The following is a 27,396-nucleotide window of genomic DNA, read 5'->3' as shown; positions in this document are numbered from 1 at the left end:
AAGTTGGACTAAGACACCTCCTGAGGTCCCTTCCAACCTGAATTATTCTGTGATTTTGTGCCTTGGGAAATGTCAGCATTTTGGCTTTTTTTTAATTCCAGCTCTTTCTCCTCTTCTTTCCCAAGTCTTAAGCTTTCTGCCCAGCAGATGCTCCAGATCCTGAACAATCCTGAAGTGCCGATATACTCACCATCCACAGCCACGTCCTCCCGTGCCTCCCTGTGAGTCTGGTCTGGTAAGTGGATTTCCACTGGGTGTAGGTGAGACTTCACCTCTCCAACATTGACCTGCTTCCCTACAAAGGAGAGATGTGTTTCATTTCAGAAAATTTCCTAGAGACCTGGAAAACACAGTTCTGGGTTGTGAATGGGACAGAATGCATCTTATGTCAGCTCCTAGCTGCATCAGGAAGCACTTTGCTGATTCTTGGATTTATTAACAGACATCAGTTTGCAAAAGGAGTTGATGTATTAATGGGGTCCAAGAAGAGGGAGCACTTCGCTGCTTCCAGGAATAAAAGTAGCATTAAAAAGAACCCCAGCCTGAAGCGTTGCTGCAGGAGCTGTGTCTGTGCGATGGGTTGCAGGGTGTTCCCACCCTCTGGAAACCTCCATGGGGGAAATTTCCCTGGGGATCCCTGTCTGCAGCGGGAGTTGATCAGAAAGCAGCACAGAAATGTGGAAAGCATCTGACCGAGCGCATACAGACACCACCATCTAGTGGTCCCTAACACCAAAAGCCTCAACCCAGCCCAAAATTTGCAGGTTCAGCAGAGTTGGAGTTATTACTGCTTGCAAATGGCTTCTCCCAAGGAGCTGAGAGCAACCACCACCTCCACCGCCTGCCCCAGGAGGTACCTCTGGCTGCTCACACTCCTTTACGCGGGCCAGCACAGCGACACAGCCCTGATTTTGGGGCGGGGGGGGGAGGAAAGCCACTCCAGACTCCCAGCAGCTGGTCCTCAAGGTCATGGGCCTGATCCTGCAAGCAGCCATGCCCACTGGCATCAAGGGGCAGTGAACTCAGCTAAACAGGGGTCTTGTCTCATCCCACAGCTCAATGGGAAACGGAGATGATCTGCCCAAATCACACAGGTGGCATCGCTCTGGTTTCTCCGGCGTGCTGGAGTCATCGAAGTGGGACAGAGGATTTCAGAGGAGCACGAAGGAGCAAACACAGCTGAATGGGATGGGGAGGAGCAGGGTTACCTTCCAGCAGCAGGACAGCCTCATCCTGCTCTTCTCCCTCTGCGTTGTACAGATTCACGCAGAGGCTGGACATGCTCTTCCTACCAAGGGAGCAGACGGACACGTGTGAGACGACCCTGCCCAGCACCCATCCCTCTGCCTTGGGGGGGCCCAGACCACCCTGGGGGGAGACGCAGGAGTGGGACTGGCTCAACCCTGGGCGGTCCCTGCGTTACCTGTTCTGGGCTGTGACAGCTGCCTCGGGGGGGCTGGGGGCTCTGCGCTGCGATGCTTGGGAGCAGCTCTCTGTGGCACTGCTGGCCCTTGAGGCTCGCTGCTGCGGCTGATCCTGGTCATCGCTCATGTACTTATTTTCCTCCTTCTTCTTGCCCTGTGGCAGCCATTCCTTCTGTAACACCTCGAAGGAAGAGGGGGTCTGGGGCCGAGAACACCCACACCATCAAACACCGTCCAAGCATGGGCTGAGCCCAGGGATGGGAATGGGAGGGACGCGGTAGCCCCCATCTGGGGGGCTCTGGGAGGGTCCAGTCCTCCATCTCTGGAGGGTCCCCAGCTCCTGTGCAGGAGTTTACCCCAGGCTGGGCCACACCAGAATGCTCCCAGCAGCCAAATCCTTGTCTGTGCTTCCCGGGAGAATATACAGACACTCAGCCCCTGGCATGACCCAGCTGCATCCCTGGGGATGAGGGTTGCATACGTGGGTGATGGGCACATAGTTTTGGGGTGCAGGCGTGCTTCCAAAAGAACTTACGCGAATGTGCGTGGGGGCCAGTGCTGCCCACCCTCACCTGCATTGCTTTATCTGCCTTCGGCACGTCCTTCCTGTACACTGCCTGCCTGGGTGGATACGTCTCGGCCATCAGTACCGTGCACCATAGGGCAGCCCCCCTGCAATGTTGGCATCATCCTCTATCACCCTCCCCTTCCCGTCCTGCAGCTTTTCTGCCTTGAGGACAAGCGGGGAAAACAAGGAGACCGAAACATGGGCAAATGTGGGCTCCCTCCATCCAAGGAGGCACCCCCTCACTCACTCGGAGGTCCTGCTGGATGTGGATTTCTTGCAGGACTTGGCACTCTGGCTGGATGTGGAGGTCCTGCCGGGTGAGGACACCCTCCTGGGGGCCGATGGGGCTTGGGAGCAGGTAGATGTGTCCCGACTTTCTGTTGAGCCACATGGTGGGGGCTGCTGCTGAGCCTCGGTGGCTGCGGGACTGCAGGGTTTTGGCAGCTTGCTGGGGTCCATCCCCTCCTCGTCCCAGCCCTGCTGCGAACAGGGGGCACCCGGGGGGCCCCGCTGACACCCAAGGGTCTCCCACCCAGCAGGGCTGTGGCTGAGGATACGGTTGGGAAGGATGCAACCCGGGGCTCTGTGTCTGTGGTGGGGCAGGAGGTGACTTTAGTGCCGGGGGCTGTCTAGCAAGAGGGTGCTGCGGAGCTGGGTTCCTCCACAGCACCCCATGACCCCCTGCTCTTCCCCAGGGACCCTGCAGCTGATTCACCCTCTGCCCCGGTGGCCTCGGGTGCACCCAGGTGGCACGGGACAGTCCCCAAGCTCGCTGCCTGGTGTCACCTCTTTGTCCCTGTTCTCCCTGATGTCACAGAGCACCTGGTGGCACTGGTGGCATTCCCAGGCTCTGCTCCCTGCCACCAGCAAGCTACGACAGGCTCCGATGGGGTCTGATGGGGTGTCTAAGGCATGGGGATGGGGACAACACCCAGGACCCGATGACAGTTGTGCCTCCATCCCTCCAGCTGCTGCTTGCTAGGCCCTGTGCCGTGCCCGTAGCCCTGAGCAGGATCAGCCCCTGTGCAGGCTGGATGTGTCCCATGGGAAGGAGCCGTGCTGGCCGGGCTCAGCACAGGGAGCGGGGCAGATTCCCAAGCTGGACGACCCTGGGGTGGGGTGGCTGCCCCGAACTCCGAGCTGGCACCGCACCCCTGCGGCACCACGAGCTCTGCAGCATTGCGGAGCGGGTGCCCAAACCGAGTGCTGCTTCAGGGCAAGCGCAGAGGGATCAGCCAAAACCCCCGAGACCCAAACTCCCTCCCCAGCTCACTCGGTGCTGGGGCAGCCCCAGCCAGCTCGGGGGACTCATCCTGCTCCTTCGTGTTGCAGCCAGGGTCTGCCTTGAACACTGCTTTGCCTTCCCCTCAGCCCACCCTGCAGCCAAAATGCTCCTCCCGGGGCCAAACCCAGCTGAGCCCAACTCAAACCGACCCCAGAGCCCACTTGGGTGCTGGAAACACCCACCTGGACCCCCTGCTCGGTGCAGCTGGGGGCACTGAGCGCTGCCCCAGGTGCCTGAACACACTGCGTGGGCTGGGGGGCACCCTGTGGCCCAGGGAGTTGTTGGAGAACCGGGCAAATAGTTTTTCCAGCATCTCCTGGGGTCCCCAAATGCTGCTTTAAAGGGTGGCCGCTGGGTGTCCCCGCAGCCCTGTGCGATGCAGTGCCGAGTGGGTGCACGGGCTGGGTGCTGGGGGCACAGGCGGGTCCCTGCTCCCAGGTTTAGCACCTTCACCCTCAGCCCAGACCCCAGCTGACCCTGGGGTGGTCCTGCAGTGGTTCCAGCCCAGCTCCCGTCCTCTGGGGGCTTCTCCAGCAGACTGCAGGGCTCACAGGGACCTGCGGGGCAGGATGGGGGGCTGCTGGGGTTCACCCCACTTGCAATGAAGTGAGGTGGCTACCAGGCATACCACAGTCTGCAGCGGGCTCTGGCCCACCCTATGCCCCCCAATGTGTTATCTAACCCCAGGAAGGCACCAGTTACAGAGCAGAGACCCCCATGGGGGCCCACAGCCCCGCTTGCACTGGCTTTGCCATCCCTCAACCCATCTCAGCTCAGACCAGCTCCCCAAGTCATGCTGGGGTGCCAGGGGCTGCCCACAAGACAGGAAACCTGGGCACAGACCACTGTTAGTAGTTTGAGTGGGTTTTTTTATTTACTTTTATTTTTGTGGTGTGAATCACTCCCACTCTGGTGCTGCCCATCCAACCACCCCACTCCGGGGCTCAGCCCCAGCACCTACCCCCTGCCCCTGCTCCCACACTGCTGGGGACAGGCCAGCCAGGGAACAGGGACACACAGACACCACCAGCTCAGCCAACATGCTGCTGGGGCCCTCGGGGCCAGCCCCACTCAGGGCACAAGGTCTCTGGTGCTTTTTGATGCAGTCAAAGGGATTATAGAGCCATCATGCTCTGGCTGGGGCAGGGACCAAGCAGCAGCACCGTTCCAGCCAAACTCCGCTACTAGGATGTTTCTTTGTTTTTCCCCATAGGACAATCCATGGGTGATACATAGCCCCAGGCAGCAGAACGTGGCCTGAACCCTGCCTGCTCTTCTGGAACCCTGAGTTACACGGAAAACCAAGCGTGGTGCAGTTACACAGCCCAAAAAGCACAGAAAAGGGAGAGAGGTGGCCAGGCTCAAGGGACGACCCTCCCCAGGCTGCTGCCTGCACATCCATGTGCTTTGTGGTATGGAGATGGTGGAGGGAGACGCGAGATGCTCAGCACTATCCCAGGGGATGAGCCAGGCTGCAGCTGGGACCAGCACAGCTGATGCTACATAGAATTGGCTGGTGGTGCAAATGTGTGCACATGGAGGGAATGAGGAAGGGCACTGCAATGCCAGGGCATTTGCTTTTCACTGTCCTGGGCCACAGCAGTGCCAGAAACGTGTGGCTGCAAGAAGCGTGGGGCTGCCAGGTTGCTCAAGTGGTGTCCTCAACCCACAAAGCCATGCGGTGGCTCCTGCCTGCTGGCAGTGAGTGTAGCTGCTCTGTCCCTCAGGGAGATGGCTCCTGTACCCAGCGGGATCGCATCTGTCCAGTGCACGAGAGGACTCTCTGAGCAGGCAGAGCTTCGCCACAGCTCAGCATTTGGTTTGAGCAGCTGCTCCCAAAATCTACTTGGCCCGATGAGCACCTAACAGTTCACAGACTCGCCAGGCAGAGAAAGTCCCATTTCTCTGCATTCAGTGTATGGAGGGGCCACCGGCTCCAGCGAGGCGACCCACTGAGGTAAGAACGAGAGGTTTGCCGTGGAAAGCACGTCCCTGCAGTTACAGTGGGGTGACGGACAACAGGGCTTCGGAGGCAGTTGAGGGATTGTTAAATTACACGCAGACACACTCACACACGCAGACACACACAAGCTTTTCTGTAAACCGGACTCCAGAAGATCCCACGGATCCTTGGCTAATCCCACGGCCAGTACTGGGTGCAGCATCCTTACATGTTCCCACGGTACGTGATGTTGGTGAAGGTAGATGTAGCCTCTTTATATAAAGGGTTGTTGCCCTAGAAGGGGGAAAAAGAGCATCATCACTTTGTGCTTGGCATCAGCACTCATTCTACTTTACAGCTGGGGAAATCGAGGCAACATTTCAGCATTGAGTGGTGGATCCATATCTCCGCTCAAGGCTTTGGCTGTGCAGTTTAATGGCTTCCCATAAGGTTTAATGGGGGAGAGCAGGGAAAAGCTGCTGTGGAGCAGAGGAAAGGCAGCAGGAGCTGAGGAGCAGAGAGGCCTCCTGAAAGAACCACCCCATCCCTTCCCTCTGGGGAGGTGGGAAGTGGAGGAGAGGTGGGTGACAGGCACTGTCCCAGCCCCCTCTCTTGTGCTCTGGGTGCCTCAGCCCTTCCAGCGTCCCGTGGCAGTAGGGACCTTCCGCCTCACTCATGGAATGGAAACACTGGTGTGGGCAGTGAGTAAGAGGGTCACGTTGGTGACAAGTGCTTGGAATATGCAGGAGGTGGGAAAATCATCTGGGATATCTGCTATCACCTATGCACAGCCCCTGGCACCGCAGCGGGCTCAGGCAAGGGGTGTCCAGGCTGGCAGTGTCACCCCGAGTCCTGCCTGTGACACTGTGCCATGCTTCAGAGAGAGATAGGGCAAGCTGGTCCCTAAGGACCATGCCCTGGGACGACAGAGAGCAACTGGGCTCTCTTGCTGGGAGCACTGGGATCTGCATCCACTCAACCCAGCAGCTGTGGGATTCAAGGACTTCTTCCCGGCACACCCAACCTGCTGGCCCTCACCGTGTCCCACTTGGCCCTGGCCTTCTCCTCCTCAAAGCGGGCAAACTCCCGGCGGTCATGGATGGTGATGAGGAGCTTCCAGATGAGCAGGGCAGCGAGGCCGATGAGCAGGATGGCGCCCGTCACTGAGAGCAGGACCACCAGGACGTCCGGTCCCTTCGGGCAGTCTGGCAGAAAGAGGAGGACAGGGTTGGGGGGACTCAGCACCCCCAGAGCTGCCTGGCCATGGGTACATGGAGCTCCTCTGGTCTCAGGAGGGCTTCATCCTTCCCTGTCAGGGAGCAGGAGCCTCCACCCTTGAGCACAGCAGGCTCTATAAAGAAGGATCCCATCCATGGGGTGCTTGTGGCAAGATTCTCGAGCTCCTGTCTATAGGGTGGAGGTCTGCCCCCAAGCCTGGAGCAGTCCAGGTCAGGGGCATCACAGGTCCCCCCTGTGATGGGGGACGATGCCAGAGACCAAGTCCTTGGGCTGGTGGAAGCTTGTCCCCAAACCACCAGCCCCACTGATGCCCCGCACCGCCCCCGCTCTCTGGCTGGGCATCAACACCACACCGGCAAACTGGGGTGGTGGGATCCGGTGCGAACCCCAGCAGCCACCCTGCTCCCCCCACATGCTGCCCGGGGCTGTGCAGCCACCCCAACCCTCGCCTGCCTTTCCCCTCCAGGCGTGGGGGCCAGGGAGGGTGGGCTGCAGCCCTGCCGATGGCAGGCACTTGTAGTGAGAGCTGGCAGCTGCTTTCGTGGCTGCGCAGCCCCTGACTCGGCTGGAAATCAGACCTCGAGGTTGCTGGAGACCCCAGGGTTGCTCTGCATCATGGAGGACTGCCATATCCCTGCCCTGGGGCATAATCTCAGCATTGCTCCCGCCTGGCTAATGGGAGCCATCTTTATCTGCTTCTTGAGAAAAATCACACCCATGGAGTCAGAAACAGGATCAGGGTGGTGGGAAAGTTGAGCCCCCATCCTTGGCTTCAATGGGGGAGTGGAACAACCAAGCAACACAGTGGGGAAATGGGAGACAGAGGCAGGAAATCACAGCGCCAGTAACACAGAGCAGGGAACAAAGCAGCTCTTTAACCGTGCTCAGCCCCTGACCGTGGTGCCCTGTGAGCCTGGCTGGTGTGGGATGTACAAAGGGTACTCAAAATCCGCCCTTTTAGCACAGAAACCCAGCACGGCATGCTCTGCATCCCCCCAGCCTGACCACGGCAGCCAGGTCTTACCAGGCTCCTCGATAACGTAGAGGATGGACTTGCCGCTGGAGTCCTCATAGTACTGGAACCGCACCACGCAGTCATTCTCGTCCTTGTAGGTGCAGTTCACAGCGTCCTTGCCCCTGTCACCTGCCAGAGCGAGAGGCTCAGAGCCCCCCGTGCTGGGGGGATGCACACACAGAGGGAAAGCAGATGGCGTACACAGCCCCCCAGATTTCCACACTTTAGGGCAGGGGTTTGGGTCTCTGCTCTTACCCAGTTCCTGCACTGTCTCGATTTCATCGCGGCATCTGCGGCTACAGGACTGCTGCGCTCCCCGCTCAAACTTCTTGCACTCCACGCACTCCCTGAGGAAGAGAAGGGAGGTACCATGAGCTCCTCCATGCTCTCCCTGGGGAAACTGTCACGCTTTTCAGTGACAGGTTGTGGAAATCACTGCAATCCCAACCCAACTGGGCTGCAGCCGGTGAGAGCTCCTGCCACCACTGCTGCCAGCTCCCTGATGGGGTACAACCTGTCCCAGCTGTCTGCCCTTTCTCACTTTTTGATGGTGCAGGCGTCCGGGCATGTGGGACACTTCTCGCAGGTGTCACCGTAGGAGCCGGGCTGGGTGCAGTCGCACTTGCCGCAGATGCAGGAGCCGTGGCCGCTGCAGACCAGCCCGTTGCTGGACATGCACGTGTCGGTGCGGGTGGTGCAGTTGCAGTAGTCGCCGGTCCAGTCTGAGTCGCACAGACAGTCCCCGCAGTTGCACTGCCCATGGCCTGGGGACAACCCAGAGGGCATTAGGACCCTCAAGTGTCCCCACAGATCCCATTAGCAATCACCCATATGGGATGCCCATGTACCCAGAGCGGCAGCTCTACCTCTGTGGGCATAGCAAGGCAGACAAGCCATCCAGGACAACACCTTTCCACCGTCCTTGGGGTGGGACACACAGCAGCTCACATCAAACCTCAACCTTTGCCACGTCCCCAACACTCCTCTGATTCCACTCAAACAAGAAAAAACTGCCAAATTTCAGGCTGAGCTGCCCCAGCTCTGGCAGGTTGGCAGCAGCAGCTGGAGATGCTCAATCAGATCAGTCTCTGAGCTAGTCAAGCTTTGGCTTTTGATTTCAGCTTGAGTCAGGACATCTGGTCAAACCCCCCAAATCCCACTCATTTCCCAGCCCCAGACCAGGCAGGGGAAGCCGACTGCTGGGAAAAGCCCGACAAGGTCTGCATGCTTGCCGAGACTGGTTTAATCAGACAGACAGACAGACATGCTCAAATCCTGCCAAAGCCTGGAGCTATTTGGATTGTGGTTTGATTTCAGCTCAAAACCAAGACCCAGTGAGTGGTGGAAATGCCGCGGAGCCGGCACACGCCGACCTGTCCCAAGCCCCGAGCGCACCAGGGCACGTCGGGAACACTGATCCCGGCGGGGTATCGGCCGGGCATGGCCTCGGGGGCACCAGCATGAGAAATAAATGTGTAACCCTGTTAATGAGGAACTAGGGCTTAGTCACAGGAAAATAGTGCCACGCTGGGTGACAAGGCATGGAAACAGACAGGGAGGCTGGGGCTTTTCCAGTGGCTCAGTGGGACTGGGACGGGGTTGATGCCAACAGGGTCACACAGTTCAGGTTAATTAACAGCTCACCCAGGCTGGGGGGAATGCTTCATCATCACCCTCTGCCTGCCATTGTGCAAACGGGCAGCCAGAGCAGGGACAGGCACCCGGCTCCCTGAGGGCACCAAGGGTACCGACTGTTCAGGGTGGGGGAAAATCCCAGCACTTCCACCTCGGTTATCAGCAGGCTGTTAAGATAAAGGATCAATCCCAGCAGCACAGAGGCAGCTGTGAGCCATAAAGTTGGGCTGGGGGGGCAGGCAGGGTCCGAAAAAACTCATTTTGGGGGACACTGGGGAGCAGGAGCTGAGTGTCATCTGGCCAGCAGGTTTCATCTCACCCAGGCTGGGCTCCAGCACAGTGGGATCAGCTTTAGCCACTGAAGTTTTCCTGGTGATTTTTGAGCTTGCAGCAGGAAAGGGGTGGCTTTTTTGGCGCTGTTAGCAGCTGCCTCACCTGGGCTCACGGAGGGAGGCTGGGCATGGGAAAGAGGGTGGCTACCCCCACTCTCATTCCCCCCTTGAATCACTTTTGCTCCTGGAGGGGATGTGCCACAGCTTCATGCCCCAGTCCCAGGCACTGCCACCCCTCTCACATCCCCTGAAAAGACAGGAGATGGGGCAGAACACTGGGGTTCACTCAGACCTCCAGTGCTTACTGGAGACATAGGTGGGATAAACCATAGATGGGGGCTCCTGATGGGGAAGAGGCCCTGGCACATCAGGACATGTGAAACCACTTCTGGGATGGGTGTTTTGCAGAGAGGGGCTCCTTCCCCAGTCCCTGGCATGGGAGGAATACCCAAGGATCTGGCCCTCTCTCCCCAGTACCGAGAGCAGCAGCAGCTGGGCCTGGAGTGGGGGAGCCTGGTAGCACATGGAAGAGATGAATATTCAGGAGGGCTGATGCCATAAGACCAGTGAGGGGGAGGATTTGCTTCCCCACCTCTTTTGCCAATGGGGAGTCTTCAAGAACTGGTTGGAGGATAAAAATTGCCTCTCCCCACCCCTCTCCCTCCACCCTGGGGTTTCCTCCTGCAGAGCAATACCTCTGATGTGTCAGGGGCTGCAATTCAAGCAGGGTCCGGCTGGTCCCTGCCCTGCACAGCCCTGAGCTGCTTCCCCGGGTGCCCACCAGCCCCCCTGATGGGACTCCTGAGTCTAAGCCAGGACAGAGGTCTACTTTTAACCCCCTAGCCCATCATCCTGCCACAGCTCTCAGGCACAGAAGGTGATACCAGCTGCCAAAAAGGGAATCATTCCCCCAGCATCGCTTCAGACCTAGTCCAAAGAGAGCCACGGCTAAGCAAGCCAGAGGTGGGGACAACGCATGGGACAAGCCCCAAAATAGCTGGTATCTCCCTTGTCCGTGAGCTCAGGCAGCATAAACGCCCTGAGCTGCCCCCCATCCAAGCCCAGCACTCACCCGAGCACATCTGGCCCTTGAAGCGGACGCAGGAGAAGTCGTCACACTCGCAGTACTTGCCCGTCACCTTCCCGAAGTCGCTGCTGTGGCACACGCACTGCCCGCAAATGCACTCGCCGCGCTGGCTGCAGAGGGGCTGGCCCGGCCGGGGGCTGCAGTTATCCTGCTGCGAGGGGTTGTACTCCTCCTCTGAGCACTCGCAGTGCGAGCCCAGGCGTCCGGGGTTGCAGCGGCACACGCCGCACTCCAGCGTGCCGTTGCCTCGGCTGCAGGACGAGCTGTTGGCCTCGGCTTGGCTCTCACAGGAGCAGCTGCAGTTGAAGTTCACCACCACCGTCAAGCTGTCCTTGAAGCCCACAGGTTTGATGGTGAAGGATTTCTCCCGCTCCCGCGGGCACCCCCGTACCTTGGCCTCGATGCTGAAGCTCACCTGGAGGGCAGAGGGGTGCGTCTGGGTGTCAGTACCACCAGCACGGTATTGGGGTACCCACTCCAGTCCATGCCCAAGCTTAAGGAACCCAGAAATGGGACCCACCAGGTCTCTTTGGGCTTTTCAAAGCTGTCCCAGCATGGTTTGGGTTGGGGCATCTCCCTGCCACAGTAACCAGGCTAAATCCCATGCACTGTGGCCAGCAGCCTGGGCTCAGCTAGAGGACCACGGAGTTTGCATCCAGCAGACTCAAATAAGCATTTTCCTCCTTGCACCCACCCAGCTGGACCTCTCTCTCCACTGCAAAGATTACAGGGTCTGTGTCACCCAGGCAAACAGATAGAGCTGGTGGAGAACATCAGACAAACTGGCAGTGCTGCTACATAGAGGGGGAGAAAAAAGAAGCCCACGAACAGGATCCTCACCGTGTCCCCAATCTTGAGCCCCATGCAAGACTTGAGCCCGGGGATGACCTCGTTGTTGAGGCAGGTGGCATTGAAGGACAGGGACAGCTCTTCAGGGAGGTCACGCACCTCCAGCTCCACCTTGGAGCGGATTTTCTGGGGGAGGATAGAGAAACAATGGAGAAGATAGCACAGCCTGGGCAGGACTCAGTCCCGGGGAGGGTCCTCCCAAGCAGCCACTACGCCGCAGCGATGCTCCCACGTGCACAGACTCAGAGCAGTTGGCTCCTTTCCTTTCTCAGGGCTCGGCTACGTCATTTCCACAGGGAAATGACTTCGAGGATGGGAAGGGGCAGGCAGCGAACACAGTGATCTCCCTTCCCCAGGGTCTTCGCACGTGTGGGTGGAGGCAGATGCTCACAGCTGGCCCAGGGAGGATGCTCGGGGAGCTAACAAATCTGTGTGGGCTGCTTGCAGCATCAAGCAGTGGCTATTTTGGGAGGGAGCGAGCTGTTGTGGGGCCATCACACTGCACACTCACCCCGTAGGAGTCCACTATGAGCTGCAGGACATTGCTGGAGTCTCTGGACAAGGTGCCCACGGTTGTGCCTGGGATCAGCTCACTGTAGTTCTGGAGAAATATCATATGCATGGTCTGCTCGTGACTCATGAACGTGCCACGGCTGGGCCAAACCCTGTCCTGGCACATGGGAGCTTCCCAAGGAGCTTTGATAGGACAGGAGACCACCAAGCTATGTCCGGCCACCCATGGCCAGCTGCAAAGGGTACTCCTCGGGACCCACCAGCCCCCCACGAAGGTGGCTTTTCACAGCAGCTGTTACCTGGTAGAGGCCAACAACCGTATCCGTCACAGCAAAGATCAAGTTGATGTTCTTCTGTGAGAGTTTCTCAGTCATCAGGCCCAGAGAGGGATAGTCCTGGGGAAGAGAGAGGCTATACCCTAAGAACATGTACCCCCAACCACGCTGGTCCCCATCACACTCTCCAACCAGGGCTGGACCACCTTTCCCATCCCATGGGGACCCTCAACAGGAGCTCTGGGCTCCCCAACCCCATGTGTGGGTCAGGGTTTACCAATGTGGTGGAGGCAGAGTAGAAATTATTCTTGTCAATGTGGCACTTGGCGTCGTTGGGCTGCACGATGCCCGCCAGCCTGCCGTCCAGCGCGATGTGGGTCTTGGCATCCGTGGTAAAGACGAGTAGGTGGGAAGCATCGTTCCTCCAGCCGATTTCTTTCTGCAGCGAAAGGCAGCTCCCGGTCATGCGGCAGCATGTGCCGAGGGCAGCCCCATGTACCAGCACCCTGCTACTGCCTTTGCTGCCACCCCGGGTCATGGCTTGGCTGTAGGGACCAACCTGCCACTGCAGAGGGAACCAAGGGCAATCGCTCTCCCAGGGAAGTGCTGTGAGGGGTGTGTGGGCTGTGGAGCCCAGCAGGTGGGCATGGGCTGCTTGTACAGGTGAAAGACAGGTTTTAATTTGCTAGAGCATTAATCAATGGCTAATGACTAAAGGATGTAACCCTTCCCATTACCAGCAAAATCAAGGTGCAGGCACAGGAGATGTCCCTTCTGGGCTGGTTACTGCAGGGCTGACATGGGATCAGCATCAGTTCCCAAGCACCTGCTCTGCTCCTCTCTCCTCCCAGGACCACATAAGAGTCCTGCTCTACCCTTGCCTTGGCTATTGGTCTAGAAATGTCCTAGATGAATGTTCACCCTCTTGAGATCTGAGCCCTGCAGCAGCTCCACAGGGCTTACGGTCCTGTCCTTGTGGGAGTGGGTGATCTCTGCCAACCCACCAGGTTCAGCCTGATGACCCTCTTGCAGTCCCAGCCAGGCCTTGTTGCCCCTTACATCGCACACGGTGGCCTGGATGATGGCATCAAAGCCTCCCTCGGGTGCGTCGCGGTTCCGTGAGACGCTCTGCTTCTGCACCTCCTCGTTGAAGCGGGTCACCTCATCCGTGAGTGACAGGACGTGTTTGTACCCAAACATGGGCAAGCAGGTTTCCCCAATCCTGCAGGAGGAGAGCAGTCAGGGCATAAGGCTTGCAGGGCTCTTCCAGCTCCCATCCCCACCCTACAGCCATCCCACGTCTCATGGTCCTGTCCAGGATGCACTGGAGGGACCCAACCACCCCAAGAGCCTGAGGACACAGTCTGAGGCTGGTGAAGGACCTTTTAAAAATCAATCACATGTTCTAGAGGTGCTGGGCTCAGGTCAGCTCCCAGTCTCTGTCCTGCTGGGATTTTTAGGAGCCACTTTCTTTGAGCCTCAACATCCTTCCTGAAAAAATGGTGTAAAATCATTTGTTCCCTTAAGAGCTTTTCAGTCACAATGATACTTTCAGTATAGACCTGTTCCTCCTCCCTGTGCCAGCAGAACACGCAGTGCAGCAAGGGTTAAACCCTACCCAAAATCAGGCACCCAGCTCCCTGCTGAAATCCATTGGTATGGATTTCCAGCCATGTTCCAGTGATGTCCCATTAACTTCTGGCCCTTACAGGACTCCCTCAGCCTGGGACTTACTCATAGCAAGGGTTTGTGATGGCTTCTGGAGGAGAGATATACATGTAGGGGGAAATGGGCTTGTCCACAAAGGCCCCAAAGCCGATGCGTAGGTTGCTGGTGAGCTTGCGCATCTCGCTGGCCAGCTTTGTGCCCAGGTTCTGGATGTTCCTCAGATCGTCCTTCATGGAGTTGGACAGGTCCATCAGGTAGTAGATGTCCACCGGGTAGTCTTCCACCTGACGCACTTGGACACTAAAGATCTGGGAATCATCTGTAATGTTACAGGGCAATGGAGTGAGAGATCCTCTCCTGGGAGAAGCAAAGGGGGCTCACCTCAGGGCTAGGGAGAAAGACAACCTACGGTATCAGCAGGAACCCAAGGAGACGGTTTAAAGCTGCTGGGAGGAGAACGTCGCAGTTAAACAGACACAAAGGAGCAAAGCCCTTAGGGCAGGGTGCTTGCATGGGAGATATGCTGTGCACCCCTTGGAGATGGCAAATATAGCTTATGGCTCCTGTTCTCCAAACCTCTCACTACCAGGACATGAGCAGATCCTCCTGCTCAGAGCTGACCCCCAAGCTGTCCTGCATGAACAGCATGACCGACACATGCTGGATGGAGCGAGTGAAACACCCAGCATATGGGCAGCAAGTCTTATAGGGATTATCAGGGGCTGCATGACTGCTTCGGACTTCTCTGACCTCCCAACGACTCCAAGCATCTCCTGGAGCCTCCCCCATCCCTGTTCCTTCCCTCTCCCCGCTTGGCTCCTCCCAGCCCTTGCTGGGAAATTTTTGGTGAAACATTTTCCATTGAAACAAAAACCTCCTTGGACAGAACTTTCTAGGGAACAGGCCAGTTTCGATGACTTTTGCACTTCAAAAAAAAAAAAAATGCTGAAAACACTTCATGTTGACCTTTTCTTTCTGCCTTTTAAAAGAGACAAAGGTTCTTTCTTGCTCTTCTTTGAAATGGCTTCTTTGAAATAGTAAGCCGGGGCACAGCTGCAGCCTTGTCAGAACACCTCAAATATTGAGGAAAAAAGCTTTAAATGAGCTTAAATTGTTATTGTTTTCATATTTCCTTCTAAACCTGCACGTCACATTCTAACTTTCAGGATGGAGAAAGTTTCAAAATCTATGAGAGTCCAAAGAGCTCCATCCTCCCTCCAGGTGCATTGCTGGAGCACCACCACATAGTCGGGGTCCCGACTTTGTGCTCAGAGATCATCTGTTTCTGTGGGACATGGGCTGTGACCTGTCCTACTTATATCCTTCAGCATTTATTCTCGATTCATGAGTCAAGGCAGATGACTCGTGCCAAGCCTTCTTGGTTGGGCAGAGATGATATCAAGGTGGGATTTTCTTCTATTGCTTCCAAGGAACAGGGATTTATGGCACTGCACAGTGCCTCTGTTCCTCTCCAGAGCAGCACGCCTACCTGCCTCCTGCCAAATATCTTTAGACCTAAATAAAGCAAGGGTCACTTAGCAGTTACATGTCCCTACTGCGTGGGGACACTTCAGACTGCTGTCATTCAGATGGGTCAGGACTGCTCTTGGCCAGGCCCAAGGATGTACGCAGCATGCCACGTGCTATAAGCCACTGATATCTGGCCCCAGGGCTTTCATGAGCACAAAGAACCAAAATTGTTCCTGCTGAGACTGGAAGAGTCATCCGTGAGTGCATGGCCAGGAGTGGGCTACACATGGGGCAGAGCACAGTGATGGCACCACTCGCTCCATGTTCCCCAGACTGGTTTTGTGACCTTGGGCGAGTGACGCCCATTAGTTTTGCTGCCTGCCTGTCATTGCTTGAAACTCCTCAATGCTGGTAAACGACCGTAACAGTTGATTTCAGCCTGCCTGGCTGAAACGAGCCTGGGAAATTACAGGGACCTGTTGGCAGTCCAACCCTGCCAGCTGCTCTAAGGCTCATTACACACGAGCTGACTTCCACCAAAGCAATCAGAGTGCAGCAGCAGTGGCCAAGGTCTAAATGGCTTTATAAAATAAGCCCGTGCGTTGTCGAAGTTGCACTCCGTCCTGCCCCTCGGGATACTGCAGGATTGAGCCAAGAGACTGAACAGCAGAAATCAGCTTGCAGACAGCCCGGCTGCCCATCAGGGATGTTCCCAAAGGGTTTGGTGCAACCCCCAGCCTGGCCTTGCTCCCGATGGACACGAGACAGCCTTGGCTAGTGAGGCGGAGTGATGGCTCACTCATCCCTTGAGCCCTTTGGGTTATTCCCACTGCATCTCCCCTTCCCGCAGCAGTCTGGGGGCTCTTACCCGGCCGCAGATTCAGCTGTATTTTCTGGGGGCTCATCTGGGTGGTGGTGGAGCTCCCCGAGCCCTTGCTGCTGAGGGGTCGGTCCTCCAGGATGGTGACGCTGCTGATGGGGAACTCGATGTAGTCCTGCCCGCAGCCGTTTTGCAGGAGGTTGGCAAGCAGGTCACAGCGAGGGGACGATTGCGGCAAGACCTGCAGGAGAGGGACATGGTCAGGAGCCAGCTCCCCCTGGGGTTATGCTGGGAGGAGGAGGAGAGGGCCCCCTTTTCTCTGGAGAGTCCCCGCTTTATCACACCTAATGCAAGACCGGGATAAGAGGCTTTTTGGAGCTCATGGTCTCTGCTCAAAGGAGGTGGCAAACAGATGGGATCCAGGATCAGCAAATCCTGCTGAGGCTCAGCGGAGGTTTTGGTCTGCTGTGCTCCACAGGGCAGCTCAGCAACCCCTGCCAAGAAGGAACGATGGATAACACATCCCCACCAACCCCCCTCCTGACTCCTAGCAGCTGGAGCCTCAGGTGTGGTTTTTGGCAAAGCTAAAAGGAAAGCCTGTCTACATGGGGTGGCTAGAAGACGGTGATGTGGAATGTGAACATGGCAGGCTGGGGGTAAAGGGCAGAGTCTGGGACTTTTTTTTTAATTTTCTAAACTTTGGCAAAAGACAAGCCACCTTTTCCCCCCCATTTTCTCAGCACATACCCTTAGAAATCTCACCGCAAGCAAGGAACAGGCTTGCTGCGGGTGAGCCCATCGGATGAAATGGTGCTCGGTTCCTGCCCGAGAACAGTTCAGGCTTATCTCCAGCTCTCCAGCTTCCTGCCAGTTGGAGCCAGCCAGGGGAAAGGAGAACCAAAAAAGGAGTGAAAGAGCAAAAAGGCAATGGGGCTGCGGGAAAAGCCGTCAAATGCTCATCAGGGGCAGGAAGCACAAAGTGTGGAGTCACGATGGGGCGCCAGCCCTGTCCCTCCTTTCCTAGAAAGCTCCTGGCTCCTCACCCTTATCACAGCACGTTCAGAAGGGCTCCCATTGCTCCAGTTTCTCATGAAGACAAATATGGGAAGAATTTCTCTCCCAGCCCAATGCTGCCAGGATCTGCTGCCGCAAGTTCCCAGCCAGGCAGCAGCTACCCTCCCCTCCAGGGGATTTCTCCATCTCCCTCTCACAGCTCAAATCTTTCTACATTCAGAGTCCCGCAGCAGATGACCGGCACAGCCTTTTCCTGCAGCAAAGTGGCATAAGTCCTGGTGTGGCTGGCTCAGCTCCCTCCCTGCTCCTGGGAAGCTGGATCCCAACGCTGCAGCCTCCCAGCACTGGAGAAGTTCCCTATCCAGGATATCAGCTCCCTGAGGTTCAGGCTGGCTGAACCCAGGAATGAATTTGTGTGTCTTAAGCAAACAAGTAGAAAAATGCAAACAGTGTCAGGAGGGCCTGGCTGGCCTACAGCCTTCTGGAAACAGCGGCCAAGCGATTGCCAGAAAATACATCAGCAGGCGTGTTCCTCCCCTGCGGCCTCCCGCTCCCACCCTTGCCGCCTGGACAGCATGCTGTCGGTGAAGAGGACAAGTCATCCCTCTAAATTAACTCCCTTGCATCCACCCACCCCACAGGCTCACCCCACGGGGCTCCCTGCTGCAGGAAGAGGTGCCTAGTGTACTCCATATGCCATCAGTCATCACATGCATTCCTGTCCCAGGCAGGGAAATCACTGGAAAGATGTGGGTGAAAATCAGGCTGGGCAGACAGGTTTTTAACTGTGGTGCTGGGCTCCTGGGTGATACCTGGAGATCTTGGGGAGCTCCCAGGACCTCAAAGGCCATGTAGCACCTTATGGGATTAGCAGCATCATTCCTAATGCGAGATTCCCATGCAGAAGCTATTTAACCCCAGGGCTGCATCCTTCCCCTTTCTCTGGAGCCCCAAACATCATGATTGACGCGGGATGCACAAGAACCTCCCAAGCAACAAAACTACTACAAAAGGCAAAGGAAAAAGTTTCTGCCATTGATGGGACATTTGGCTACAAGGCCCTCGCAGCCCCCAGTCTATTTTTTCTTCCCCAGTCTCCGTAGACTTGCAGATTCAGCAACTTGGACACAGCCCCATGTAGGAGTGACCCAGAGCCAAACTCACAGCGCAGGGACTTCATCCACTGACGCACAGACCCTGCAAACCCCGCTTTGCTGTCAGCACAGCCCTGACAGCATCAGCTCCCCGTTACAGAGGTGTTATGGGGGGGTACGTGTTCCCACCCCTCTGTCACAAGCCATCCCACAGCCCTTAGCTGAGATGCTCCCCAGCTCCACCTCTCCTTCGGGCACCTCTGTCCCGCTGCAGGGAAGGACGTTTCAGCTCAGCATCTGCTCAAGTTCCCTCCAGGATGGGAAACCTGATGATTTTATCCCTTGATTGCTGCCTCCAAACCCTGTAAGTGAGGGCAGGGTTGGGCAGGGTGCCAGCAGAGGCAGCTCCATCCCCAAACTCCCCTCGCTGCTGGGCAGGGAGGCTGCGGGAAGTCATGCATCCCCAGGGCATCTCCATTTTCATCTCACAGGCAACCACATACAGCATCAGCTTCTCTGCAGGAGAGCTCCTGGGATGACCCAAAGCACAGATGCCTCTGCAAATTAGGCTAAAACCTTCCAGCAGCTTCTCTAAAATCAAACCCTGGCCCAGCCTTGCCTCCACCTTTCCTCCAAGGGAACCAGAGTGGGTGAAACCCCAGAAGATCTGTCATGATAACCTCCAAAGTAATTTTAGAGCCACATCTCGTCTCAGTGTTAAGGCTTGGCTGACTTTCTCCAAAGGGAAAAGTGAGTGGATGGGCATATCTACTTGTTGGTAAGAGTGGTCAAGGTTTCTGAAAAATAAATAAAACTCAATTCTCTGCATCAGCACTCAGTGATCACAAGAAACCACAGTGCAATCCTTCTCCTGTCCAAAGCCAGGATGGAACAGGAATAACTGATAACCGCTGGCTCCTCAGGAAGGCAGCATGGGTGGGGAAGGGCTGCAGTGGGAGCAGAAGGAGCACAAATAAGGGCACTGTTCCTTTAAAAAAAAAGGGGTGGGGCAGTATCAGAGACCTCCCCCACTCCAGGGAAATTAAACCCACAGAAAAAACCCTCATTTGCTAAATTAAGACAATGTGGTCCAGATGTTGGAGGCAAGAGTTGCTGAGCAGAGCTTGCACAGCCTGGCTCTCTGGGGGCCGGTTGCTGGCAGCAGGACGGCTCCCTTGCTGCTCGTCACGTCTGTCCATGAGCACAGCTCTGAGCAGCACTGGAAATATTTCCTTTTTTGGAAACCTTTGCTGATGTGGAGGAAAAAAAAAAACCCATCACAGCCCCCACTTCAGTGTCAAGACACCAGCCCAGCCCAGGACCAGCAGCTGGGAAGGAGCAAGCCCAGCCCAGCCAGTCACCGAGGCCCTTTATCATGCTGCAAATTTCAGCCACTCCTTGCAGGAGATAAGATGGGGCGTAAGCATCTTTATTCACACCAAACACCGAGATCCCGGTGGTATCTTGCACAGCAAGCAGAGGCATCCCCTCCAGATACACACTAACCCCAAAGCATTGGGCCATGCAGGGGCAATCCAACAGTATTTTCCAGCTTGGATCACTTTTTCCCAGTTTTTTTTCCCCATTCCTGGTGGGCAACACAGGCACACCCATAGCCAGAGGAAGCAGGGTTTCATGGATGGAGAAGCAGAAAGCAAGAAAAGCCTTGCCAGAGGTGGAACTGCTCCTGGCTGCAAAGCCCCGAAGGAGATTTCATCAACTCTCCCCATCCCAGCCTCACGTCCCCTTGTCTCTGCCCTGGGGCTGCTCTCCCATCTGTTGGGACATTCCTCTTACCTCCCAACCAGACCAGCCTCCAGGGCAGCATTTTTGGAGGAGAGCGTGGCAGATCTTCCAGGCTCTCACCTTTCCAAACAGGGTGATTTTAGAGCCACAGCTCAGCTCTCACATCCTCTTCAGCTCAGTAACCAAAACCAGGCACCTTGTTTTCCTTCCCCCACCTCTTTCCAATTAAAAAAAGGCTTTTAAACCCAAACCCTAACTTCTAATTAGTATTTTCTCTTCCTCCCACCAGGCCCCCTTCCCTTTCCAGCTTTTAAACTCCTTTAGCCAGAGCTTCACAATGGGTTTTCAAGAATCAAACCAAAAATAAACTAGGTTTTCAAATGTATTTTTTTTGAGAGGCAGAGTGAATTCCCAGCAGAAACATCAGCATTTCCCATTCAGCTCCATGTAGCTCCCACCGACACACGCAGATAAGGGGTAGATTTTCAGAGCAAGGCAGGAACAGACAGCCCAAGCCCCATGATGTGCATCTCGAGCTGTGGTCAGAGCCAGATGCCGCCGAGGAATATGTTTAGACACGGTGGGAACAAATGGAGACCAAGCTTGCGGCTTTAACACAGGGACCAGCACCCGTCCCACAACCCAAAGGCTTGTCTCTTCCTACGCGTCCCCTGTCCTGCTCAGGGACATGCTTCAGCCCTGCTCAGCCTCCCCCCAGCTCTTACCTCCGCGGAGCACCAGGCACAGAGGGGGCTCACAGCCAGGCACTGCTTGCAGGAGTTCACCCCACGGGTGGTGCAGATATTACCCCCTGAAACAGCAAAACAGAGAGCGGTTACAACCCCCAGAACCCAGAGCCTACACGTGTGCTGAAGTCTCGGTGCTCAGCCAACAGCTTCAGAAGCAGACACAGCCCCCATTCCACCAGAGCTCTTCCATAACACCTTTCCCAGCTCCAAAACCCAGGTGCTGCCTCCCTGCCCCTTTTATAACCACCTCCCAGGCCCAGTACCAGCTGTGCTTCATCCTGCTCAGGACTGAGCATCATTTCCCACCTGCCAGCTCCTAAAGGGTCCCCCCATCCCTGCAACATCGCACATGCGTTGGAGTGAAGCTCCCGCCACTGGTGGGGGAGAGGACATCTCCCTTTGTGCCTCCTTACAGACATTTTGGGGCAGCAGGGAGGGGGAAGGGGTGAATTCTCAGGGGTGCAGCGTGGTACCCACAGCCCTGCCAGCAGCTGGGGAACTGCCGCCTCTTCCCACCGCTGCAGAGCCAGGGTGGTCAATGCCTTCTTGTGCAGATGCTAAACTCAGCGGCTGGTCTTGGCTCGGGTTCAAACCCAGGGAGAGGAGGGGAGGGAAAGGGCACGAGTCCAGAAACGTGCTCGCGGCAGGTTGGGCTCTGTCGGTGGAAGTGGCAGTGGGGACTTTGGGACACGCATGCTGGCACCAGTCTTGAAGGTCAGAGGCCAGCGGGTCTAGGGGGGCGGGGATTAAAAGGGCCCCAAAATACCCGCGGAGGCCCCAGGGCAGTGCCAGTGCCTGCTGGGGCAGAAGGAGCTCCTACAGTAGAGGCAGGACCGTGCAGCTCTGCGGTTTCCACTGCCAACAGCCGATGTGGCAAGTGGCTGGGGGCACGGCTGCGGTAGCATCACCCTCGGCTCTTCCTCCCTCCTGGGGCACAAGTGTCTGGGCAGACTTTTAGGATTCCCCGGGCAGAGCAGACCGCAGCCATGTGCCAGCTTGGTTGGGGGAAAGCTGCAGCCTGGCGAGCCTGGGGAATGTTGGCACGGAGCAGTGGGCGCCGGGGTCTCCTCTTTACCCCGTGTCCCCTCGTCCCCGCCTAGGGCTCTCCCCATCAGCTGCAGGCAAAAAAAGCTGCGTTCTCCGCAGCCGCAGGAAATGCAACACAAAGCAGAAAGAGGAAACAGTGAAACAATGTTGTCAAGTCTTTGGACAGAACCACATCAACGGCACCATGCCCTTGTGCCCGCTGGCATGCTGCCTGGGAGCGTGAACGTGTGTGCATGCATGCGTGTGTGCGTGTATGCACGGCGGCTGCGCGTGCCGCGTGTCGTGGATGTGTGTGTCTGTACGAGGGTGGTGTCACAGGCTGTGCTGGACACGCTGTGGCTGTCCCAAAGGCCAGCAGCTTGCTTGGGGACATGCCCCAGGGCACTGGGGACGGTGTGCCCCATCGGGCCTCTGCCACCCGCACTCCCCGCTTGTCCCACTCAGGGGGACTAAACTAAAGGCTAAGCCTCAATGGCCTGGCTCAGCACCAGCTTTGTTGTGGCATCAACTCCTAGAGCTCTCTCCATACACCAAAATACCCAGCTGCAGCATGTGAGAGTAGGAAAAATTTTAAATTTAGCATTGCTCAAAAGAGTGACAGCTTGATCGCCAGTGCTTTCTGCACCAAGGACACTTAGCAATGTGTGAACAGCAATATTGCATCCTTCGGTGGACGGGTCTGGGTAGCTGGGGCTTGGCGGGGGGGAGGCAAAGGGCTTTCAGAAAGCAGCAGCGGCACTAACAACGCCGGCTCCCGCTTCTCACGCCTGCTCCTGCCGCGTCCGTGTGAAATCCCTCCTGCTTTGCCAAGCGCCGGCGGCTGCAGCCCAGCGCCAGGGCACGTGCCTTGGATTTGTGCTGTGCCGTGCAGCTGGGAGCCAGTTCCAGCATGGCTGGCAGCGGCTCAGCCCTCCAGGGACAGCAAGGGAGGCATTACCCTGGCAGCCCTCGGAGATGGGGACGGCCCTGGCAGCTCGAGGTGCTCAGGATTAATCTCTCAGAGCTGCCAACCCTGGAGCCAAGAGCCTGAACATGGGAACAGCTTCCGAAACTGCAGGTCCCTGGGGAGCCCTGATGCTTTGATATCTGGACCGGCACCGTGGCCCCTCGGTCAGGGATGGGGGGAGAGGTGCCAGGTAGCAGCCTGCCCCATGCCAGGAGTTTCATTGCTTTTTGCTCTCACGTCCCTCCCTGTAGCGGCCATGTCCCGCTGCTGACTCGCAGCCACGGAGGCTGCAGCCCTGGCTGGGGCAGGGTTGTAGAACCCAGTACCACCGGCAACGCTCCTGGCCCAGGCTCCTGTTTAATGCCAGCGTGGGGTTTGTTCCCTCAGGGGTGGGTTTTAGCTTGCCGTAGGATGGTTGAGTCACCTGGCTCTGCCCCAGCACCCAGCTTGCTGGGGAAGTGCAGAGCTGACAAGGGCCCCTGCCACCCGTGGGTGCTCCAGCCTTGCTCCCAGCCAGGGGACAGGACCCAGGGCTCACAACAGCATCCAGGATGTGAGACGCACTGGTCCAAATCCTATCACAGGCAGGTTTCCCCTGTGACTTGAGCCAAGTCCCTCAACCGCTCCCTGCCTCAGTTTCCCCTTTTGCAGTGTTAACCCTGGTCTCAGTGAGATGCAGCTGCATTGAAACACAATGTGGAGGATTTCAAAGCTTGTGTCTGCCGGCTGAGTCCCTGACTGCCTCCGCTTCGCCTCCTCATGCCACGAAACCTGAGCTCTGGGGCTAACAAGCCCCAGGACTGTCCCTTTGGCCTGAAGAGCTCATCTGCTCCCCAGCATTTGGTACAAATCATCTCCTGCCTGTGCACAGCCTCAGGAGCCCGACAGTTTCCTTTCCTCCCCTCCTGCCGCCACGCCACAGCCCAAGGGTCCTTGATCTGGTGTTCCTCCTCCATGCTAGAGATGTAAACCCAGTTTTCCGATTGATTTTGGAATGAGAGCCACAAGCTGGGCTGTCCTGCCTGGGCACATGGGGTTAGATGGGGCTGCAGCACGGAGGGTCCCTGCGGGAGGGATGCTGCCATGCCTGAGGCTGCCCTGGGGTCTGCCGTCACATCGTGCCACCTTGCCATTGCTGGCAGCGGTGGCTTTGCCTGGCAGGGTCCCTGCAGGTCAGTACCTGTCCCCTCGGGCTGCCCAAAGCCCCAGCCCGGGGGTGTCTACCCCAGCCTCAGCAGCCCCATGGTCCTCGTGGTCTCCATCGCTCCATGACCGAGACATGTGCCTGGGGATGGAGGACTCTTCCCCAACCTCCAGCACCATACAGAGCCATTTTTGGCTGCACTTAACCCAGGGTTGGATGGAACAGGGCCATCCCTTCCCCCTGGGAAGAGGCCGAAATCCCCCAGGCGCCAGTGGTGATTAACCCAGGGCAGTTATCACCATCCAAACATGAGGCTAGTCCTGCTGCAAGCAGGCAGCTTCACCCCCCTCACTGTGGGGAAATGTCTCTATTTTGGCATTTCCAGCACTGCTTGCATGGCTGGATGCAGGGTGTGGTGTCAGGAGGGCTTTGCGGGAGGGATGTGGGGAGGGAGGGCCTTGGGGTGATGTAGGAGCAGAAGTGCAGGCGGAGGACAGCAGAGGATGCTGCAGCTTGAGCCCCTTCAGGTTGTGGCCCTGTGAGTGCCCAGCACTGCTTCCCAGGCTCAGGATGCTGCCTGGCTGTTAAGGTTAACAAGGTCCCAGCATAGCCTAATAAATTCTGTGGGTTTTAGGTTCTTTTTTTTTTTTTTTCATTTTTGGGGCTTGTTTTTCCAGCCATAAAAACTAATAAACTGAAGTACAAAAGCTGCATTTTTTTACTACGAAATCAGCTGGTCTCACATAACAAACCGATCCTAAAGACTCAGGCTTTACAAAAGAAAGAAATCCTAGCACATGAAATACAGGGAAACAGGAGAAACTGGGCAGCATGGGAACCACCCGCCTGGGGCTGGGCAGTGCTGCAGCCCTAAACGAGGTGGAATGATGCACTTGAAATACCCCAGACATCTGTGGCTGAGCATCACCCTTCCCTGGCTGGAGAAAATTACTCAACCCCCAATCTGCACTCCAAGTAACCTCCTCCATGTACTGCATGGGCCAGCCACACACTTTGTTTTCTCCCCCTCTGCCAATTTGAGCAGAATGTGCACACTGAAAACTTGATAAAGATATTTTAGAAAACTCAATAAAGATACAAATCATACTTACATCCTCTCTGGCCTTTCTGCTTGACTCAGACATAAGGATTTGGGCTTTTCTGGCTGATCTCCTGCCCACACCATCCTGTCTGCCAGCATCTTCCCGGAGATGGGATGCTCCAAACTGAGCTCAGCTGATTACAGGCACCCACGCAAAGGACCAGAGAAATCACCTGCACGGCTGCAAACTGCAGCTCTATAAACCCAAACTCTTCCAGAGGTTATCCTATATCCTGTACTGATGACAGCTCCCTCCGGCAGCACATCAGAGCCTCAGGCTGTTCCTGGGAATTCAACAAAGTCTGGAATTCTTTAGACAGAACAATGTTGCCCCAAACCTCCTGAGTGGGGTCTCGAAAACAATGGGCCTGATTTATAAATCAGGAGCTGAAAACACAGCACCATTTTTCAGTTACAAGATTTGCTTTGAGCCCTGGAAACACACCTGGGGAGGAGGTAATGCTTTTCTAGGCTTCTTCTCCATGCTTCAGACAGTGGAAATCTTTTTAAAAATACAAACTATATTTGTCCTGAAATCACCTGATTCCAGAAATCAGAGTTTTTAAAGAAAAGCACCAAAATAGCATGAGAAAAAATAACACAGGACAGCAATGCTGACATAAATGCACCCCATGCCCTTAAAATGACATGGCTACAGCGACTACCTGCACTGCAAACTCCCCCAGTGTATTTTCTGTTTATGAAGGACGGAGCCCAAGTCACACCCCAGTCCTTCCATTACAAACCAGTACCCGGAGCCAAACACAGCGTAGGTAGAGAATATAAACTTGCCGCACCCAGTACGAGAATAATGCACCAAACCATGCCTTGACCCTGTAACACCTTTGAGAAACCCTCCTGGCCCCGGCCCAGCCGAAGCTCAACCGGCTTGAGCGGTGCTTTGGATTTGGGAACGGCGCCGAGGTTTCAGCCTGCCAGCTTCCCCTCTGAGCGACTTTCCCAGGAAATCGCAGACCCTGGGAATGCAGAAAATCCTGGGATTTTGGGAAATAACAGGCAACATAATCGCTAAATGACCTGGCTTTAAGCAAGCGGCAATGCTACGGGCTGTAAACCTACCCCAGCCACCAGCGACGCAGAGCATGAGGATCCCGAGAGCCACGTAGAGTTTTCCCATCTTCTTCTCCAAGCCCCGAACCGGGGGGGGGCTGCTTGGACCAGCCCCACCGTGAGCGATGGAGAGCAGCTCTGGGGCGGCTGGAGGTTTTGAACAGTTCAGGAGATGAATCATGAGTCTGGGTGTATGACACACATGTCGAACGGGGCTGGCTGGAGGAAACGGCGCTGGCTCGTCACTCAGTTTTGAGTCAGGGAGTGCCCCCGCCTGCTCTGCCTGCAGCTCCTCATGCTTTTTGCTCTCTGAGCTCAGACAAGGACCTAATAAACCCTGGCAGCAAGTACGGTGACCTACAGCCCTGGGGCTGGTAACAGGCTCTTTCCCATAGGCTCTTTTGCCTGGGTTTAATTCCTTGCAAAGTCTTGCTCACTCCCTCCTTTTATTAACTCTTGCATGAAAGGCAGCGCGGGTCTTAAACCCGCTGGAGTCTGAGCTACCTCTGAGTTCAAGGATTTAAGGGGAAATAGAGCAAATAAATACATACCGATATGAAAGTGTGGGTTCTCAGCTCCTCTCCCCAAAGCACTGGTGCAAATAGGAATATCTCTGCTGAAACAGACCTGGGAGCTGAGTGAGACCCAGCCAAGGACTGGACCTGGTGAAACCAGCAGTTTGGGTATAAACCTGGACATTGCAAAGGGAGGGAAGTTCAGCTTTGGGTCAGATAATTTGGACCTGATTTTCTTCTCACTTGTATTGTTTGTTCCCCTCAGCGTCCTCAGAAGTTGCTCCTGTACTGAGCAAGTACAGGGAGTTGGATCTGCGCAGGAATTGTCCAAGCTGAAATGCCGGAGCTGCTTGTGGGTGCCTCCTGAAGGGGTTTTATAAACCTCTTGTTCCCTTGCAATACCAAGGTTCTACTCAGAGACAGGGAAACTGAGGCACTCAAAATACAGGCTGGCAGGGGGCAAAAGGGAGAGAAGGGCTGGGTCCCTGGAGCTCTTGAATGATCTCTCCCACCAGGTGACAGGGGTTGGGGACAGTAATGACATGACCCTGGGTCAAGACGATCCAAACACACAGAAACACCAGGCAGTGGAAAACGAGCTCGTGTGGGTGCTGAGAGCTGCAGCCGCAGCCCGGCAGTGCAGGAAGCTGCAGGGCGATGTGCAAGGTGCTGTACAAAACCGCAGCCCCACACCGGGAGAGATGGGGATAACGGCACCTGCCCCAGAGCCGTGTGTGGCTGTCAAAAAGAGGTGATGGTGTTTGTGAGGGTGAGATGGAAATGGGGACTCTGCGTGGCTTTAAAAGAAGAACTTTTGATGCCTCTTTGCTTCCCCACTCAGCCCCA

General features: G+C 56.3%; 1 protein-coding gene across 1 annotated transcript; it reads right to left on the bottom strand.

Annotated features, from left to right (window-relative positions):
- Window positions 1–1,506: 1,506 nt before the first annotated feature.
- ITGB3 (integrin, beta 3 (platelet glycoprotein IIIa, antigen CD61)) lies at window positions 1,507–26,279 on the bottom strand. The gene is made up of 17 exons (XM_010561358.1): window positions 26,045–26,279; window positions 20,702–20,787; window positions 16,171–16,363; window positions 13,899–14,151; window positions 13,224–13,386; window positions 12,442–12,603; window positions 12,189–12,284; window positions 11,888–11,977; window positions 11,368–11,502; window positions 10,513–10,942; window positions 8,015–8,237; window positions 7,729–7,820; window positions 7,483–7,602; window positions 6,258–6,424; window positions 5,084–5,513; window positions 2,808–2,814; window positions 1,507–1,517 (listed from the first exon to the last, which is right to left on the bottom strand). The coding sequence occupies exons 1-15, from the start codon at window positions 26,214–26,216 to the stop codon at window positions 5,445–5,447; spliced, it is 2,451 nt and encodes an 816-aa protein (XP_010559660.1). The 5' UTR covers window positions 26,217–26,279; the 3' UTR covers window positions 1,507–1,517; window positions 2,808–2,814; window positions 5,084–5,444.
- Between the last annotated feature and the right edge of the window lie 1,117 nt (window positions 26,280–27,396).

The sequence above is a fragment of the Haliaeetus leucocephalus genome, unplaced genomic scaffold, assembly GCF_000737465.1.
Source record: "Haliaeetus leucocephalus isolate CR32 unplaced genomic scaffold, Haliaeetus_leucocephalus-4.0 Scaffold144, whole genome shotgun sequence".
In the NCBI taxonomy this organism is placed as follows: Eukaryota; Metazoa; Chordata; class Aves; order Accipitriformes; family Accipitridae; genus Haliaeetus; species Haliaeetus leucocephalus.
Note: the sequence above shows the minus strand (reverse complement) of the source record. Positions and strands in the feature narration are given on the sequence as shown.

What these genes read in the sequence shown, in the direction of transcription:
- ITGB3 (XM_010561358.1), bottom strand. Translation starts at nt 26,216, where the DNA reads ATGATTCATCTCCTGAACTGTTCAAAACCTCCAGCCGCCCCAGAGCTG. An exon ending in ACAGCTGAATCTGCGGCCGG is followed by an intron (nt 14,152 to 16,170) that starts GTAAGAGCCCCC and finishes GTAACATTACAG; the next exon opens with ATGATTCCCAGATCTTTAGT. An exon ending in CCAGGGCCAAGTGGGACACG is followed by an intron (nt 5,514 to 6,257) that starts GTGAGGGCCAGC and finishes TCCCCCTTCTAG; the next exon opens with GGCAACAACCCTTTATATAA.